Genomic DNA, 16,053 nt, shown 5'->3' with positions numbered 1-16,053 from the left:
ATTTCTTCTACTAGTTCTTCCCTGTTTATGAACAGCAGGTCAAGTTAAGCACAGAAGGTTGCATGCTCTGCCTGTGCCTTGTAATGAACGATTTAGTTTGATTTAATTAATTGAAGGAGTTTAGAGCTCATGAAAGTCAGAAATTCATATTGAAGCTAAGCACTCATTGGGGCTCCCTTTAATAGCTACTCCTGATGGATACCACTCTCCTCCACCAGTCCTAAGTCTCTGGTGAGCAAGTACCACTAACGGCCCACTCCGTGTGGCACTTCCATGATGCAAACAAGGCGGAGCTAACCGGAGCTCTGAGAGGCAGAATTTGAGTGTGGAATGACCATGGGCTAAGTGCTAGGAACACCTGAATTCTCATTCTGCCTCTCACAAAGATTTGCTAGCTGGAGTTTTACAAATCGTTTCACCTCATTTAATTTTTCACATCTGGAAAATGGGGATACCAGTGCTCTTCTGTTTCTTTCCCTGCCGCCATTCTAAGATACACTCATCCCTCGCTCTGTGAGCACAATTGGGTCCCAACTTTGTGCTCGGAGGGCAAAACTCGTAAGAGGGACACTAAATTCTCATTAGAACACACGTAAAAGTCTCTGATTGGTTCCTACAGCTCGGCAAAGGAGTGGCGGCATGTGGCGCTGCTTTTGGAAGGTAAGTGAACCTTGGGTTGGTGGGGAAGGAGTTTAAAGTCTGGGGGCAGTTTAGGGCCATGAGTGGAAGGGAGGGTTAAAACCTGGTGGCCAGTTGGGTCGGTGGGATAGGTGGGGGTTTCAGGCTGCTGAAGGCTGGGTGTGTGGTCTGGCTGGGGGGAGGCGGGGCAGTGTCAGGCTGTGGCGGGTTAGGTCTACCAGGCTGGCAGGAAGGGGAGGCAGGGTCAGGCTGCTGCAGGGCCAGTGTGTGGGGCTGGTGGGGGGTGCGTGTTAAGGCTGCCACAGGTTGGGGTCGTGGGACTGGCACAGGGGTCAGACTGCCGTGGGACCAGTCTGCAGGGCCAGCGGCTGGGGAGGGGGTCAGGCTGCCATGGGGCTGGGGGATGTGTGGGGGTCAGGCTGCCGCGGGGCCAGCAGCTGGGGAGGGGGTCAGGCTGCCATGGGGCTGGCGGAGGTGCGGGGGTCAGGCTGCTGTGGGGCCGGCGACAGGGGAGCGGGTCAGGCTGCCACAAGTCGGCTCTGCCGGGCTGGCAGGGGGTCAGGCTGCCGCGGGGCCAGCAGGGGGGTCAGGCTGCTGCAGAGCCAGCGGGGGTTGGGGGGGGGTCAGGCTGCCACGGGTAGGGGCTGCAGGGCTGACAAGGGGGTCAGACTATGGCAGGTTGGAGCCACAGGGAGGGGATTAGACTTGTATTTGCTGGGGGGAGTTCACTCATAGAATGAACTAAGGTAAGTAAATGTGTCCCTCGTTTAAGTGAGTACTTGTAAGTGAAGTACTCGTTGAACGAGGGATGAGTGTATTATCGAGTTAGTTAATGATCAGTCCCTCTCTCTCTCTCTCTCTCTCTCTCAGAGAGTGAGAGAGATTTTCACAGAGCTGGTTACTATTGTTTAGTTAATATTAGCATCATAGCATTTTCCAACCAGCAAGGAAGACACAGGTCTTATGCCAAGGAGAGTGTAGCATCTGACAGGCAAGAGGTGGGACAAGGCTACAACGTACAACCCAGTGATCCAGCTGACGGCAGGCACAAGTCCTATTTCTTTACAGCAGTGAAACTAAGTGAACTTTTCACTCATAAGAAAATACATGAAAGAGTAGATAACTTAGACAATTTTTCTTGTAAACCTCTTGGAATAATAAGGAGAGGAAGTCATGCTAGTCTAAGGCCGTGTCTACGCGTGCCCCAAACCTCAAAATGGCCACGCAAATGGCCATTTCGAAGTTTACTAATGAAGCGCCGAAAAGCATATTCAGCGCTTCATTAGTAAACTTCGAAATGGCCATTTGCGTGGCCATTTCAAAGTTTGGGGCATGTGTAGACGTAGCCTATGCACTATCAAAACAAAAAAGCAGTCAAGTAGCACTTTAAAGACTAGTAAAATAGTTTATTAGGTGAGCTTTTGTGGGACAGACCCACTTCTTCAGACCATAGCCAGACCAGAACAGACTCAATATTTAAGACACAGAGAACCAAAACCAGTAAGCAAGGAGGACAAATCAGAAAAAGATAATCAAGGTGAGCAAATCAGAGAGTGGAGGGGTGGGGGGGAAGGTCAAGAATTAGATTGAGCCAAGTATGCAGACGAGCCCCTATAGTGACTCAGAAAGTTCCCATTACGATTTAAACCACATGTTAATGTGCCGAATTTGAATATAAAAGCCAGCTCGGCTGCTTCTCCTTCCAGAACAGTGCGATAATTCTTCTTCAGTAACACACATACCTTCTTCAGTAACAACATTGACAGAATGACCCAAAGGTATGTATGTTACTGAAGAAGAATTATTGCGCCGTTCTGGAAAGAGAAGCAGCCGAGCTGGCTTTTATATTCAAATTCGGCACATTAACACATGGTTTAAATCATGATGGGAACTTTCTGAGTCACTATAGGGGCTCGTCTGCATACTTGGCTCAATCTAATTCTTGACCTTCCCCTCCACCCCTCCACTCTCTGATTTGCTCACCTTGATTATCTTTTTCTGATTTGTCCTCCTTGCTTACTGTTTTTGGTTCTCTGTGTCTTAAATATTGAGTCTGTTCTGGTCTGGCTATGGTCTGAAGAAGTGGGTCTGTCCCATGAAAGCTCACCTAATAAACTATTTTGCTAGTCTTTAAAGTGCTACTTGACTGCTTTTTCTCTTGGCATAAGTACATTGCGAAGGATTGAAGACCCTGACTCAGCAAAGTGCTTGAACACATAGTTCAGTGTAAGCACATGTTGAAATCCACCCCATTCAGCAAAGCACTTGTGCAGATGCTTACCCAGGGAGACGTTATTACAACTAAGTCAAAAATATTTCAGCACAACTTTGTCCCCTCACCATATAGGCTGGTAGTTAGAGCACTTGTCTGAGATGTGACAGACTGACTATAGTGTCTGTATCTCTCAGGGCCACAGACTATTTAATTATTTCTACAATGTGAAACTGCTCCAACAGGCAAGATTGGGAGGAAAAACTCATTCTATAGCTTGGTGGTTATGGTACTATGGGGAATGTGGGAGGTTTCGTTGGGTGCCGGCCAGTCCTAGAGATTATATTTGCTCAGGAAAATTCTGGGTCAACAAACCCCATAAGCACATGTTTAACTTTGAACACATGAATATTTCTATGAACTACCCTTCAACCTTTTTCCGTGCCTTATTTGACAAGGTTTTCTTGAGCTGTACTGCAAACCACTAAACCTCTCCCCATTTAAGCATGTACTTAAATACTTTGCTGAATCAGGGTCTTAATTTTTTCCCAAAATGTTTGCAAAATTTCAAGAAACTAGCTGACTAAATCACCTTATTACTTCATTTTATAAATTGTGCTCTGTGCCTATTGGGTGGGGTAAGGGAAAAAGTGTAGAGACAGTTATCTGCATTATCCCCCTTTGACAAACAGAGAGAAAAAGCTGAAGTACTGACTTGAGCATGAAAACAATTACAATTTCTGAATAGTCTGGTTACACAAAATATTGAATGATATGGCATGAAGAAGAGCAAATGTATTTCCAAGCAGCTATGTATTCAATGCCAGGAAAATGTAGCAATAGAACAAAATGAAGAATTTGTATTCAGATTAGTTTTCTGAAGTAAAATGACATTTATCAGCTTGGAGGAAATTATGGTTCAAGGGAACAAAAGCTCCAGTGCTTTTAACTGTCTTTGTCCTTGTCTAGATGAAAGGCCCATTACTAGGTGAACTGAAACAAAAGGTGGAAGAGACTGAATTGTTGAAGATGGAGCTACAGATGTTGGAGACTGAGAGAGTTAGGCTGTCACTGGTGGAAGAAAAGCTCATGGATGTTTTACAGCTTCTTCAACAGCTTCAAGACCTGGTAGGGAAGAAAGTAGTCCAAAGAATGAGATCTGGCCTTGATAACGTTCCTCCCCAACTGAAAAGGATGTTTGTTATTACATCCAAATGCTAGTGTACACATGGCCCAAGTTGCAAGTTCGTTCAGAAAATAGGCCCTTTTTCAAATGACCTCGAAGAATGTCCCCATATAATATGCCCTCTTTTGATCCAACATTGTTCCCCTCTTTTGGGTACTGGTGAGGCCACATCTGGAGTATTGCATCCAGTTTTGCCCCCCACACCCCTCAATATAGAAAGGATGTGGATGTGCTGAGCAGGTTCAGCAGAGGGCAATGAAATTTATTAAGGGGCCTGGAGCACATGACCCATGAGGAGAGGCTGAGGGATTTGGGCTTATTTAGTTTGCAGAAGAGAAGACTGAGGGGTTATTTAATAGCACCCATCAACTTACTGAAGGGGAGCTCTAAAGAGGGTGGAGAGAAACTGTTCTCAGTGGTGTCCGATGGCAGAACAAGGGGTAATGATCTGAAGTTACAGAAGGAGAGGAGTAAGCTGGATATTAGGAAAAACTACTTCACCAGGAGGGTGGGGAAGCACTGGAATGTGTTGCCTAGGGAGGTGGTGGAATCTCCATTCCTGGAGGTTTTTAAGTCCACACTTGACATAGTCATGGCTGGGGTGACTTAGTGGGGGTTGCTCCTGCTTGGTGCAGGGGGCTGGACTCGATGACCCCCTGAGGTCCCTTCCAGCTCTGTGATTCTATGAAACTTCTTTCAAAAAAACACACGTGTAGATGCTCCGTGGGCCCTTTTTCTAAAGAGCAGGCCTCATGGCACCAGATTTTTCAATCCCTGGTCTGTTTTTTCAAACCAGCATGGCGGGGAGGGGGCTGTGTGGATGGTATCTATCGAAAGAGTGGTGTAATCTTTTGATCTGCTTTTTTATGTGTGGATGCACTCTTTTGAAAAGGTTTTTTTTTTTTTTTTTGGTGGGGGGTACATCTTACAGAAGAACTTCTTTCAAAATATCACTGTAGCGTAGATGTAACAAGGGTTTCTCTTATGTTTAAAAGACACAGCTGCATAGTTCTGCCACTGGTCCCATCAGTTCCAGTGGTTGCTCCGAGGAGTTCCGACATGTGATTTTCCATCATAGATCTCCAAATTCTCTCCTTCCTCCAAACACAGGTTTAGGCATCGCAGTTTCAGATTTCTAAAAACCCACTGAATCATGTGGATTTAGTACCGCAGAAGCAAATGCATCAAATATAACATTGAGGCTGCATCTACACTACAAGCTTACTTTGAAGTTAACGTTGAAGTACCCTGCAGAGCCTCCACACATTTTTCCTTACTTTGAAGTTAACTTCGAAGCACTACTCCATTCCCGGAGTATACTTGGAAGTATAGTGTGTGTAGATGTTCTGCACTCACTACTTTGAAGTAAAGGGTCCACCAAGGAGACGGCCCCCCTAGAGGACAGAGACAGTCTGGCCAGCCCAGGCAGGGCTCTATGGTTCCTGCCGGCTGCCTTAAAGGAAGCAGCTCCCCGGCAACCCCAGGCAGGAAGCTGACACTGTGCCACAAGCAGGGACAGCGCGAGCTGTCCCTCAGACTGCCTCTGCTTGGAGCACCAGCCAGCCTCCACCGTCCCGGCCACCACGGCATCATGCGAGGACCTCACTGCCACCCAGGAACCCTGGACGAGGAGTCCGAGGGCTCACGGTGCCCGGGCAAGACCTGACCCTGTGGGGGGTGGAGGAGATCCTTCAGCAAACTGGCACCCGCCAGTGCAGGGCTGAGGCCTTCGACCAGCTGACCAGCGGGCTCGCTGCGGGGGGCCACCCTGACCGCACTGGCAGCCACCTGCGGACAAAGGTCAAGGAACTCAGGAAGACATATGTCAAGGCCCGCGATGCTGCCAGCGGTCAGGGGCACAACCCAGGCACTGCCCTCACTATAGGGAGCTGCACAGGCTCCTGGGGCTGAGGTAGGCGGCCAGCCCAGAGCATGTCGTCAATGCTGCCGGTCTCCCCTCCCCTGCGGACAGTGACAAGGAGGCACCATCCCTTCTCTTTGGCACCACCAGCCTCCCACGTGGGGACCAGCCCACCGAGACCAAGGGCAATGATGAAGGCTCCAGTGTCATTGCCCTCCCCTCAGGGACACCCAGCCGAGCATTGTGAAGCTGAGCTGAGCCCAAGCTCCAGGAGGTCGCAGCCAGTACGTACGGGGTGAGCAGGATGTCACAAGGGATGGGGATGCCCCCCCCCCCCCCCAGAACAGCCCTGCAGCCCACGTGCCTGGGGACGTGGAGGGAACACAGGCTACCCCTCACCAAGTGGGAACCTCTGGGCATCCAGGACCTCTCAGGGCTCATGGGCCATCAGGCAGCAGGGGAGCAGGGCAGGGGGCAAAGGAGCAGGGCACCCGGACCCCCACAGGGCTGGGAGATAGGACTCATGGGCCATCCCTCCTGTCCCCTTCTGTTTCCCCAGGTTCATTGCCAGTCAGCCACCACAGCCTGGTGGAGCAGGCCACAGTCGCAGGGGGCCAGAAGTCTGCCCCATCACCCCAGCCTGCATCCCCCCATGGCCATGGCCGGGCTTCCTGGAGATGATGCTGCAGGGACCAGGAGGCAGCCGCCAACTGGGTGGTCATGCAGGAGATGACCAGGGTGCTCCAGGACAGGCTGGCGGTGGAGCGGGATATGTGGGTGAGGCTGGCCGGCAGCATGGACACTGTGGCCCAGGCCTTGGCCACCCACCTTGCCCAGCCTCCCGCCCCCTCACCAGCCTAGCCCACAGCCACCCCTCCTACAGCCGCCCACTGTGTGGTGGACCTGGCATCCACCACCCACCTAGAGCTGGCTCAGTGGCTGCTGGATGAGGCAGGTGCACCGCGCCCAGCCCCAGTGCGTCCCGTCCAGGGCTCTGAAACAAATGGGGAAGCCCAGGTCCATGAACCTAGTGAGGGCAGTTTCCAAGTCCTCCGGGTCACAATGTGTTGCAGGAGCACAGTGTTGATGGCTCAGACAACCTGCGGGGTGCGGGGGCCGAGATGTCCATGAATGCCTGACTGAGAGGCCCCCCTGCCCCTCCCCACCAGGAGCCCCCTTCCCCTTTCCCAGATGCCCCCTCCCCCAGGTGGGTCCATGGTGGGGGCCAGCTGTACCTCAATTAGCACTGCTCCAATGGTGGCCTTGCCAACTCCAAATGGGTGGCCGACGGACTGGTGGCTGTTGGGGGTGACCAGCCTCCATAGTGCAATGTCTGCCCTCTTCTGCACCGGGAGCACTGCCTGCATCTAGGTGTTCCAGTACTGGAGGACTGGGGCAAGCCAGTAGCAGAGGTCATCGAATGTCTGGTGGGTCATGCAAAAGTTCCTGAGTCACCCGTCATTGTCCCCATCCTCCAGCACCAGCCAGTACCACCACTGATTGTGAAGGCCCACTGGCACCAGCATGGGGGGAGTAACAGTGGGAGCAGCTGGCACCAGCTCAGAGGGGCATGGGGAAGGGGCAGCAGGGCTGTGGCCAGGGCCTGGAGGCTGGGTCCCATGCAGGCTGGGTCCCATGCAGGCAACTTGGCTATGCTGCTGACGTAGCAGGGTGACCAGCATCGCCAGCAGGCTGGCCAGGGTGGAGAGGAAATTGTCCTCAGGGAGGATATGAGCAGGCCTGGCAGCCTTGAGCGCGTGCAGGTTGGGGCTGTTGGGAGGGGCCATTTAAGGTGTAGGCTGGCTGCAAACCTGGAAGCGCTTGTTGGCCATGCGACCCCATGCCTGCATCATTTCCTGGCCCCTTACTTCGAAGTAGGGGCTACTTGTGTGTAGATGCTTAACTCTGAAGTAGAGGGAAGCCTACTTTGAAATAAGGGAGGGTTCATGTAGACGCTCTACTTCGAAGTTATTTTGTAGTGTAGACACAGTCTGATAGTGTAGAACCCACTCAAACACACAGCACTGTTCTTTGGCAGAACACCTACTTCACTGCCTGGATTTCTTGGCAATATGCATTTGTAAGTATTAGTCAATACTTGCAGAAACACATCATGGTATGTTCTCAAAGGTTACAGGTTATTTCCGCTGGCTTCTGGAAGGGTCAGGCTGGCTTTCAACACTGCCCCAGCGACAGCTTTAGAAATAAATGTTTTGACTTTAACCTCTCTCTCCATCTGCATTACAATTTTAGGAGTTCAAAATTTTTGGATTAGGATTCAGGGCATCGGCTGAATTTTCAGCAGAGCGGATTACTATGCATTTAATTAAATTATTCCCTCCCTGTGCCTCAAGTATGTGGCTGGGCTATGGAATAAATGCGGTACAAGCTGCACCTCCTCGTCCAGCACCCATGGGACCTCACTGTTCTCAGATGAGGGAATTTGCTGGACGAAGGGAAGTCCCCTGTGCTGGTTACCTGTCTGCTGCTGGCTCCTCTTTTGCTCTTCCCTCCCACAATTCCAGCCCTGGAGCTCAGCTCTTGCTGGACTGACACTGACCTGACAACCTTGGGCTTGCAGCTGCAGAGGCTGGCTCCAGCCCTGCTCAGACTGCTGGTGTGGTCGTGATGTCTGAGACTGGCTCTGGCCTCAGCTGGGCTGCTGACACATCCCCAGCTCCACAGACACCGGATGCAGCCCTGTCCCCACTGAGGCCAGATTTAGCCACTTGTGCCTCTGGCCAGGAACACAAGCCTGCTACTTACCCACCCCAGCATCTCTGGTCCAGTAACGTCCCTCATTCTGCCAAACCACAAATGTTGTGGACCAGAGAATGCCAGTTTTGGGAATTTCAACTTGTATCTCAAATTACATTAACTTACTTTTGTGCTTAGCGTAGTCCATTTTATTTATTTTCACAACCCAAGTCTGACGCTACCTGCTACATGGGTCAATAACAATCCATTCCAATGAAAGATGCACCATTAATCCGGCAAAGAATGACAGTGATTGACAGCAGGCATGCATAAGAACTTTTTGTTTCAGGCCTTCGATATGTCATTCATTGGTCAGCGGTGTTGTTGAACATCATTCCAGCTTAGGAGATGATCCATCATGCAGTCTGCTCCACTGTTGTGAAAATACTACTTAATGACAACCATTGCTGGAAATACACCCGTAAGGGAATGAATAGAATGTAAAGAAAAAGATGATTTACAGGATCCCTGGTAGACCCTGAAGAGCATCCCACAGAGGTGCTTTAAAATGCTGAAAAGAGAAATTATAGTTAGAAATGAGTAGAGATGTAAGGCTATACTGCCTCTGTATGTTAACCCTTAGGGATACAGCATTACATAGGTACAGGATGCTTCTAGCAAGCAGGGCTAGTTTGGAACCACATAAACATCCCCTCCCAGCACTGAAGGTTAATCAAAGCATCATACAGTCATGGATGCCTTGTTTTCACTAAACCCAAGGGCTACAGACAACAAGTAGGATTCTGAAGAAGAGGGGAAGGTGGATGGATCATGTGAATAAGTAGATGCAAAAACATTTGAACTGTAGTAGTGGGTTGAGCACATGCCTTTCTTCAGGAATTGCTTCTGTCTATTGCCACTCCTTAGAGTTTAGTCAAAACATCTCCCCCAGAAAGTGGGCTGAGGGTGCTAGTTAAATAGACGGTATGATTGCCGCTCCAAGGTACCAAATTAAGAAAGCGGTACTTTTTAAACTCCATGGAGCAGCTCCAACCACTTATAAAATGGAATCAGTCAGGCCAGGCTAAGTGCCTTAGCCTTAAAAACTAAAGTTTGCTGCGTCTCAATAGAGTGCAACCAAGAGAAGGCTTCCCCAGCTGGTTCTCTTGAGCAACACATGCAGTAACTTCTACCAGTTTGTGAGCGTACTTTAAATGGAATCAGAAGTTTTTGAAAGCAGCTGGAGGGGGCTACTTCTGAGGCCTCACTCCCAATCCACATATTTGTATTGCCCATCTTTTAACACAAATGCACTTTGCATGAGTCTGGCCAGGGCTTTGATAGTCGTGTGCATACCTAGCTCCTGCTTGCAATACATAAGCGTGTGCATCTGTATTTTCATGAACAGAAACTTCTGAAAGCTCAGCCCTGTATTTACCATTTCCTTTTGAACTATTGCAAAGTCTTATAGCAAAACCAGGAACTAGGGAACAGGGACACCCAAATATGCTGCCAGCTGTGCAATTTCCTTGATTCAAAGATTGAAAAAGCTTCCAAAATAAGATGCCATGTTATGAGGAATGAATTATGTTTCATTTTCAAATACCAAACTCAGTGTGCATGCATTTAGATCGCATTGTGTATATGAAGCTGGTGAGGGGGGTTCATTGTTCCATGATACTGTTTTGTGTTTTAAAGAGCATATCTAAGAGAGCCTTGGGGAAAATCTTGCTCAGCACGCTGGAATCCTGTCGTGAGCCCCAACATGGTAAGAAACCATAATACATCTGAAGAGCAAGAAATACGAAACGTACATTTGCAATTCAGTCTCTTGAGAGGCAGACTGTAACCTGATAAATCATGGCTAAAAACAGTCACTCACTGTTGAAGGAGAAAGAATGGCTGTGCAAGACCCCTACTAAAGCCGAGAGGCTTCCAGCCTTTGAGTTTACAGCACCTGGGCTTTAGCAAGGCATTCGGCCAAACTCCACCAAAAGATAAATTCTTCATTCCACAGACATCAAACGGAGCCATCTGCAGTCATCCACAGAGCCAGACTTTTGTCTTCCAAACACATTCCACCCCTCCAGCATCAGAGTGGCAGCACAGGTATCAGAGAGCAGAATGCTGACTCCTAGTTTGTAGGCTGACCACTCACCAGTATTTACAGTTCCATTGTCTAGAATGCTTCTCTGCTGGATTTAAATAGGAGGCACAAAGGAAAGCAGCATGTCTCAGGAAAGTCAGTGGGTCAAACTTGTTTGCCTCAAATAACAGCCACCATTTCATGTTCATGTTATGAAAATTAAATGTGCAAACTCATCTCCCTGAACAACAGCCTCACTGTGCAGGAACTGCCTTTGGAGGAGCCATGCAGGCGTCAGAGCCTTGAGGTTTAAAATTAGCTAGATAGCTCCTGTTGTGGATCTTTTATATTTACTTCATTCAAGGAGGGTGGCATACTGTACTGAGTCACAGAGAGGTAGCCAGCTTAGTCTGTGTTGACTCCATCATCCAAGGATTGAACAGAGACTGGTAGTGGCTGGCCCACTACAAAACCAGCTTCTCCACTCTTGATGTTCACAACTCCACTTTACTTGCCGATAATGGGCCACATCCACCCTGACTGAAAAGACTTGTCAACTCTGGCCCTCCCCTTCACTGAGACTCCCTCTTTAAATCCTCCTCTGAACGCCCCCAACCCCCATGCATCTCATCAGAGAATCACAGAATCATAGGGGCTGGAAGAGACCTCAGGAGCTCCTCTAGTCCAGCCCCCTGCTTCAAGCAGGATCAACCCCCACTAAGTCATCCCAGCCAGGACCTTGTCCAGCCGGGATCTGAAAACCTCAAGCAATGGCGAATCCACCATCTGTCTCGGCAATGCATTCCAATGCTTCAGCACCCTTCTAGTGAAGTAGTTTTTCCTACTACCTAACCTATACCTCTCCCTCTTCAACTTCAGACCATTACTCCTTATTCTGCTATCTGACACCACTGAGAACAATTTCTCACCCTCCTCTTTAGAGCTCCCATTCAGTAAGTTGAAGGCTGCTATTAAATCACTTCTAAGTCTTCTCTTCTGTAAACTAAACAAGCCCAGATCCCTCAGCCTCTCCTTATAGGTCCTGTGCTCCAGACCCTTACTCATTATTTCTGCCCTCCACTGAACCTGCTCCAGCAACTCCACATCCTTTTTATTCTGGGGGGCCCAAAACTGGACAGTATTCAAGATGTGGCCTCACCAGTGCCGAACAGAGGGGAATAACTACTTCTCTAGATCTGCTCAAAATGCTCCTCCTAATGCACTCTAGTATGCCATTAGCTTTCTTGGCTACAAGGGCACACTGTTTACACATATCCAGCCTTTCATCCACTATAACCCCTAGGTCCCTTTCCATCATACTGCTGCTGAGCCAGTCGGTCCCTAGCCTATAACAATGCTTGGGATTCTTCTGCCCCAGATGCAGAACTCTACACTTCTCCTTATTAACCACATCAGATTTCTTTTGGCCCAGTCCTCCAATTTATCCAGGTCACTCTGGATTCTCTGTCTACCCTTCAACGTATCTACCTCTCCCCCTAGTTTTGTGTCATCTGCAAACTTGCTGAGGGTGCAACCCAGTCCCTCATCCAGGTCATTAATCAAGATGTTGAATAATACCGGCCCCAGAAGCGAGCCTTGCAGCACTCCGTTTGAAACCGACCACCATCCAGATATTGAGCCATTGACCACTACCCATTGAGCCCAACCATCAAGCCAGCTTTCTGTGCATCTTATAGTCCAAGGATCCAATCCATATTTCCTTAACTTATGGACAAGAATGTTGTGGGAGACCGTATCAAAAGCCTCGCTGAAGTCAAGGTATATCACATCCACTGACTTCCCCATGTCCACAGAGCCTGTTACCTCGTCATAAAAGCTAATCAGATTGGTCAGGCAGGACTTGCCCCTGGTGAATCCATGTTGGCTACTTTTGATCACTTTCCCCTCTTCCAAGTGCTCCAATATGGATTCCTTGAGGATTCCCTCCATTATTTTCCCAGGGTTTGAGGTAAGGCTGACGGGTCTATAGTTCCCTGGATTGTCCTTCTTTCCTTTTTTAAAGATGGGTGCTACGTTTGCGTTCTTTCAGTCATCCGGTATCTACCCTGATCTCCAAGAGTCTTCAAGGATAATGGCCAAAGGTTCAGCAATGACCTCTGCCTATTCCCTCAGTACCCTCGGGTGCATTAAATCCAGACCCATGGACTTGTGCACATCTAGTTTTTCTAGCTAGCTCAGAACTTGTTCCTTCCTCACAGATGGCTGCCCTCCACCATCCCATACTGCATTGTCTAGGGCCGTCCTGGGGAAGTTGACTTTGTCTGTGAAGACTGAGGCAAAAAAAGCATTGAGTACTTCAGCTTTTCCTGCATCATCTGTCACTAGGTTACCTCCCTCATTCAGTAATGGCCCCACACCTTCTCTGATAACCTGTTTATTGTTCACATGCCTGTAGAAACCCTTCTTGTTACTCTTCACATCCCCTGCTAGCTGCAGTTCCAATTGTGCTTTCACTTTCCTGATTACTCCCTGTCATTCTCCAGCTGTATATTTACACTCCTCCTTAGTCAACTGTCCACATTTCCATTTCTTGTATGCATCCTTTTTGAGTTTAAGCTGACTAAGGATTTCCCTGTTAAGCCAAGCTGGTTGCCTACCATGTTTGCATTTCTTACTACGCAGCAGGATTGTTTGTTCCTGTGCCTTCAGTAAGACTTCTTTAAAATACTGCCAGTTCTCTTGAACTCTTTTTCCCTTCATCTCCACTTCCCAAGGGATCCTGCTCATCCATTCTCTCAGGGAGTCGAAATCTGCTCTCCTGAAATGAAGGGTCTGTATGTTACTGCTCACCTTTCTTCCGGATCCTGAAATCTATGATCTCATGGTCGCTGCAGCCCAGGTTTCCTCCCACTTCTATTTCTCCTACTAGCTCTTCCCTGTTTGTGAGCAGCAGGTCAAGTTGCTCACTGCCCCGGTCGATTCCTTCAGCACTTGTACCAAGAAGTTATCACCAACATTCTCCAAAAGCATCCTGGATTGTCTGTGTGCTGATGTATTGGTCTCCCAACAAATATCCGGATGATTAAAGTCTCCCATGAGAACCAGGGCCTGTGATTTGGAAGCTTCACTTAGCTTCCTGAAGAAAGCCTCATCTATCTCATCTCCCTGATCTGGTGGTCTATAACAGACGCCAACTACAACATTACCTCTGTTACTTCCATCTCTAATTTTAACCCAAAGACACTCAACTGGATTTTCTCCTTCCTCATACTGGAGCTCGGAGCAATCATACTGCTCCCTCATATAGCGTGCAACTCCTCCTCCTTTTCTCCGCGTCTGTCCTTCCTAAACAGTTTATAGCCTTCCATGACTGTGCTGTAGTTATGCAAATCGTCCCACCAAGTTTCCATTATTGCAACCACCTCATACTTCTCTGACTGTGCCAGGGCCTCTCATTCTTCCTGTTTGTTCCCTATGCTTCTGGCATTAGTGTACAAGCATCTTAGAGAAGGGGCCAATTGGCCCACTTTCTCCTCTTCACCCAGAAAACCCACTTGATTGTTCAGTCTCCTTCCCCACTTACCTCAGGGCTTGTGTCACCTTCCCCCAGCGAACCTAGTTTAAATCCCTTCTCACTAGGTTTGCAAGCCTGCACATGAAGATGCTCTTTCCTCTCTTTGTGAGGTGGATCCCATCTCTTCCCAGCAATCCCTATTCACAAAAAAGAATCCCATGGTCAAAGAAACCAAATTCTTCCCTGCTACACCACCTACGCAACCACGCATTGACCTGTTTGATTCGACAATCCCTATGCAGACCCCTTCCTTCCACAAGGAGGATAGACAAGAACACCAGTCGTGCACCATATTCCTTGATCTTCCTTCCTAGGGTTACGTAATCTGCCATGATCTCGTCAAAGTCACTCTTAGCTGTATCATTGGTTCCTACATGGAGCAGTAGGAAGGGGTAATAGTCTACAGGTTTAACGATTTTTAGCAGGGACTGTGTAATACCCCAGATTCTAGCTCCAGCCAAGCAGCAAACCTGCCAGGATTCCAGGTCCAGGTGGCAGATGAATGCCTCCGTCCCTCTTAGGAGGGAATCCCCAACCACCACCACCTGTCTTTTTTTCATAGGGGTGGTGGTCATAGAATTCCAGTCCCTAGGACTGAGCATCCCATGCCTTAGAAACCATGGGGACTCTTTCAGATACAATCCCTGTGAGGTATCAGCCCCAATTATCTCCTCCGTATCACCTGTGGAGAGAGGCTGAACGCGGTTATTTAACTCCACTGGAACTGGAGAGACCTGAAATGGTTTTCTTCTCCTGGAGGTAACATGCTTCCAGTTCTCCTCCTTGTTTTGGGCAGCCAGTTGTTCCTGCAGTATTATCTGTTGCCTTCTATCCAGAAAGTCGTCACCCTCTTTGATGGACCTGAGGGTTGATATTTGTGCCTCAGGTCCTTTAAGCTTCTCTTCTAAAATGGCTACCAGCTTGCACTTGGTACATAGAAAATCCTTTCTGTCATTCAGGAGGAAGACAAACATGGCACATGCCATGCAGGTCACAACAGCGGATCTCTCACCAGCCACATCACTGTCCATTTTTTCCCTTTTCAGAGATCTCTTACTTGTTTCTAGTGCCACCTTGAAGGGCACAAGAGAAACTCCGTATAAGAAAGGGAAAACAGGTATGTGGCTCCTCCCAAAGGCAAACTCCCAGGCAAACTCCGTGTTAGCTGCTCCTGTTTGCTGCTCACAGGGTTTGTAGGGGCTGAGCTGCTAGCTGGTTAGGTCCGGCTCAAAGCCTTTGCCTCCAATCTAATCAGCCCTTGAAGGCCCACCTGGAAGGAAGCTTTCCCAATTCACACCTTGTAAACTTGCCAAACTGCCAAACACACTTTCCAACTGCCCCTCTCTGCAAAACAGATGGTCAGGCACACAGGCAGCTGTTCAAACTGCCCCTCTCTGCAAAATCAAACAAATGCACAGACAAGAAGTTCAACCCACCAGCTCACAGCACAGCCCCCCAAATGCCACACTCACCTGAGCTCCTCTAGGATGCTTTCCCAGGCAAACTCCCTGTTAGCTGCTCCTGTTTGCTGATAGAGTGGGCCTTTGCCCTCGAAAGCTTATGCTCCAAAATATGTTAGTTTATAAGGTGCCATGGGACTTTTTGTTGTACCGAGTCAGTTTGCTTAGAAAGAATGCCTGCAGGGGTTTTAAATAGGTAGGGAGGGGTCAAAGAAGAGATAATGAAAGGGTAGATGCAGCCTGGGGGTTTGATCTGCAGAATATTAACTATTAGCAAGAGTAATTCAGGGAAAATAACATATACAAAAGACACTGATTTCCATTGAGTCTTCTTGCTGTACAAAGGGCCTCTCATTCACTTGAAGAGATGCAACGTC

The 16,053-nt window shown here is 48.7% G+C and overlaps 1 protein-coding gene across 3 annotated transcripts in view; it reads left to right on the top strand.

Moving 5' to 3' along the window:
* The window catches only part of EFCC1 (EF-hand and coiled-coil domain containing 1), a 90,587-nt gene that overhangs the window by 68,236 nt on the left and 6,298 nt on the right, over positions 1-16,053 (top strand). For 2 of the 3 annotated variants that reach the window (XR_012647049.1, XM_075006232.1), the window contains exons 6-7: positions 3,821-3,979; positions 10,294-10,363. Coding sequence is in view for 2 of the 3 variants with exons in the window: in XM_075006232.1 (XP_074862333.1) it covers positions 3,821-3,979; positions 10,294-10,363 (229 nt within the window). In the remaining variant the exon portion in view is untranslated. The remainder of the gene's footprint in view (positions 1-3,820; positions 3,980-10,293; positions 10,364-16,053) is intronic. The other variant, XM_075006233.1, reaches the window with a different exon arrangement.

The sequence above is a fragment of the Carettochelys insculpta genome, chromosome 11, assembly GCF_033958435.1.
Source record: "Carettochelys insculpta isolate YL-2023 chromosome 11, ASM3395843v1, whole genome shotgun sequence".
Lineage (NCBI taxonomy): Eukaryota > Metazoa > Chordata > Testudines > Carettochelyidae > Carettochelys > Carettochelys insculpta.
The sequence above is the reverse complement of the archived record's forward strand: the minus strand, read 5'-3'. Positions and strand labels throughout refer to the sequence as shown.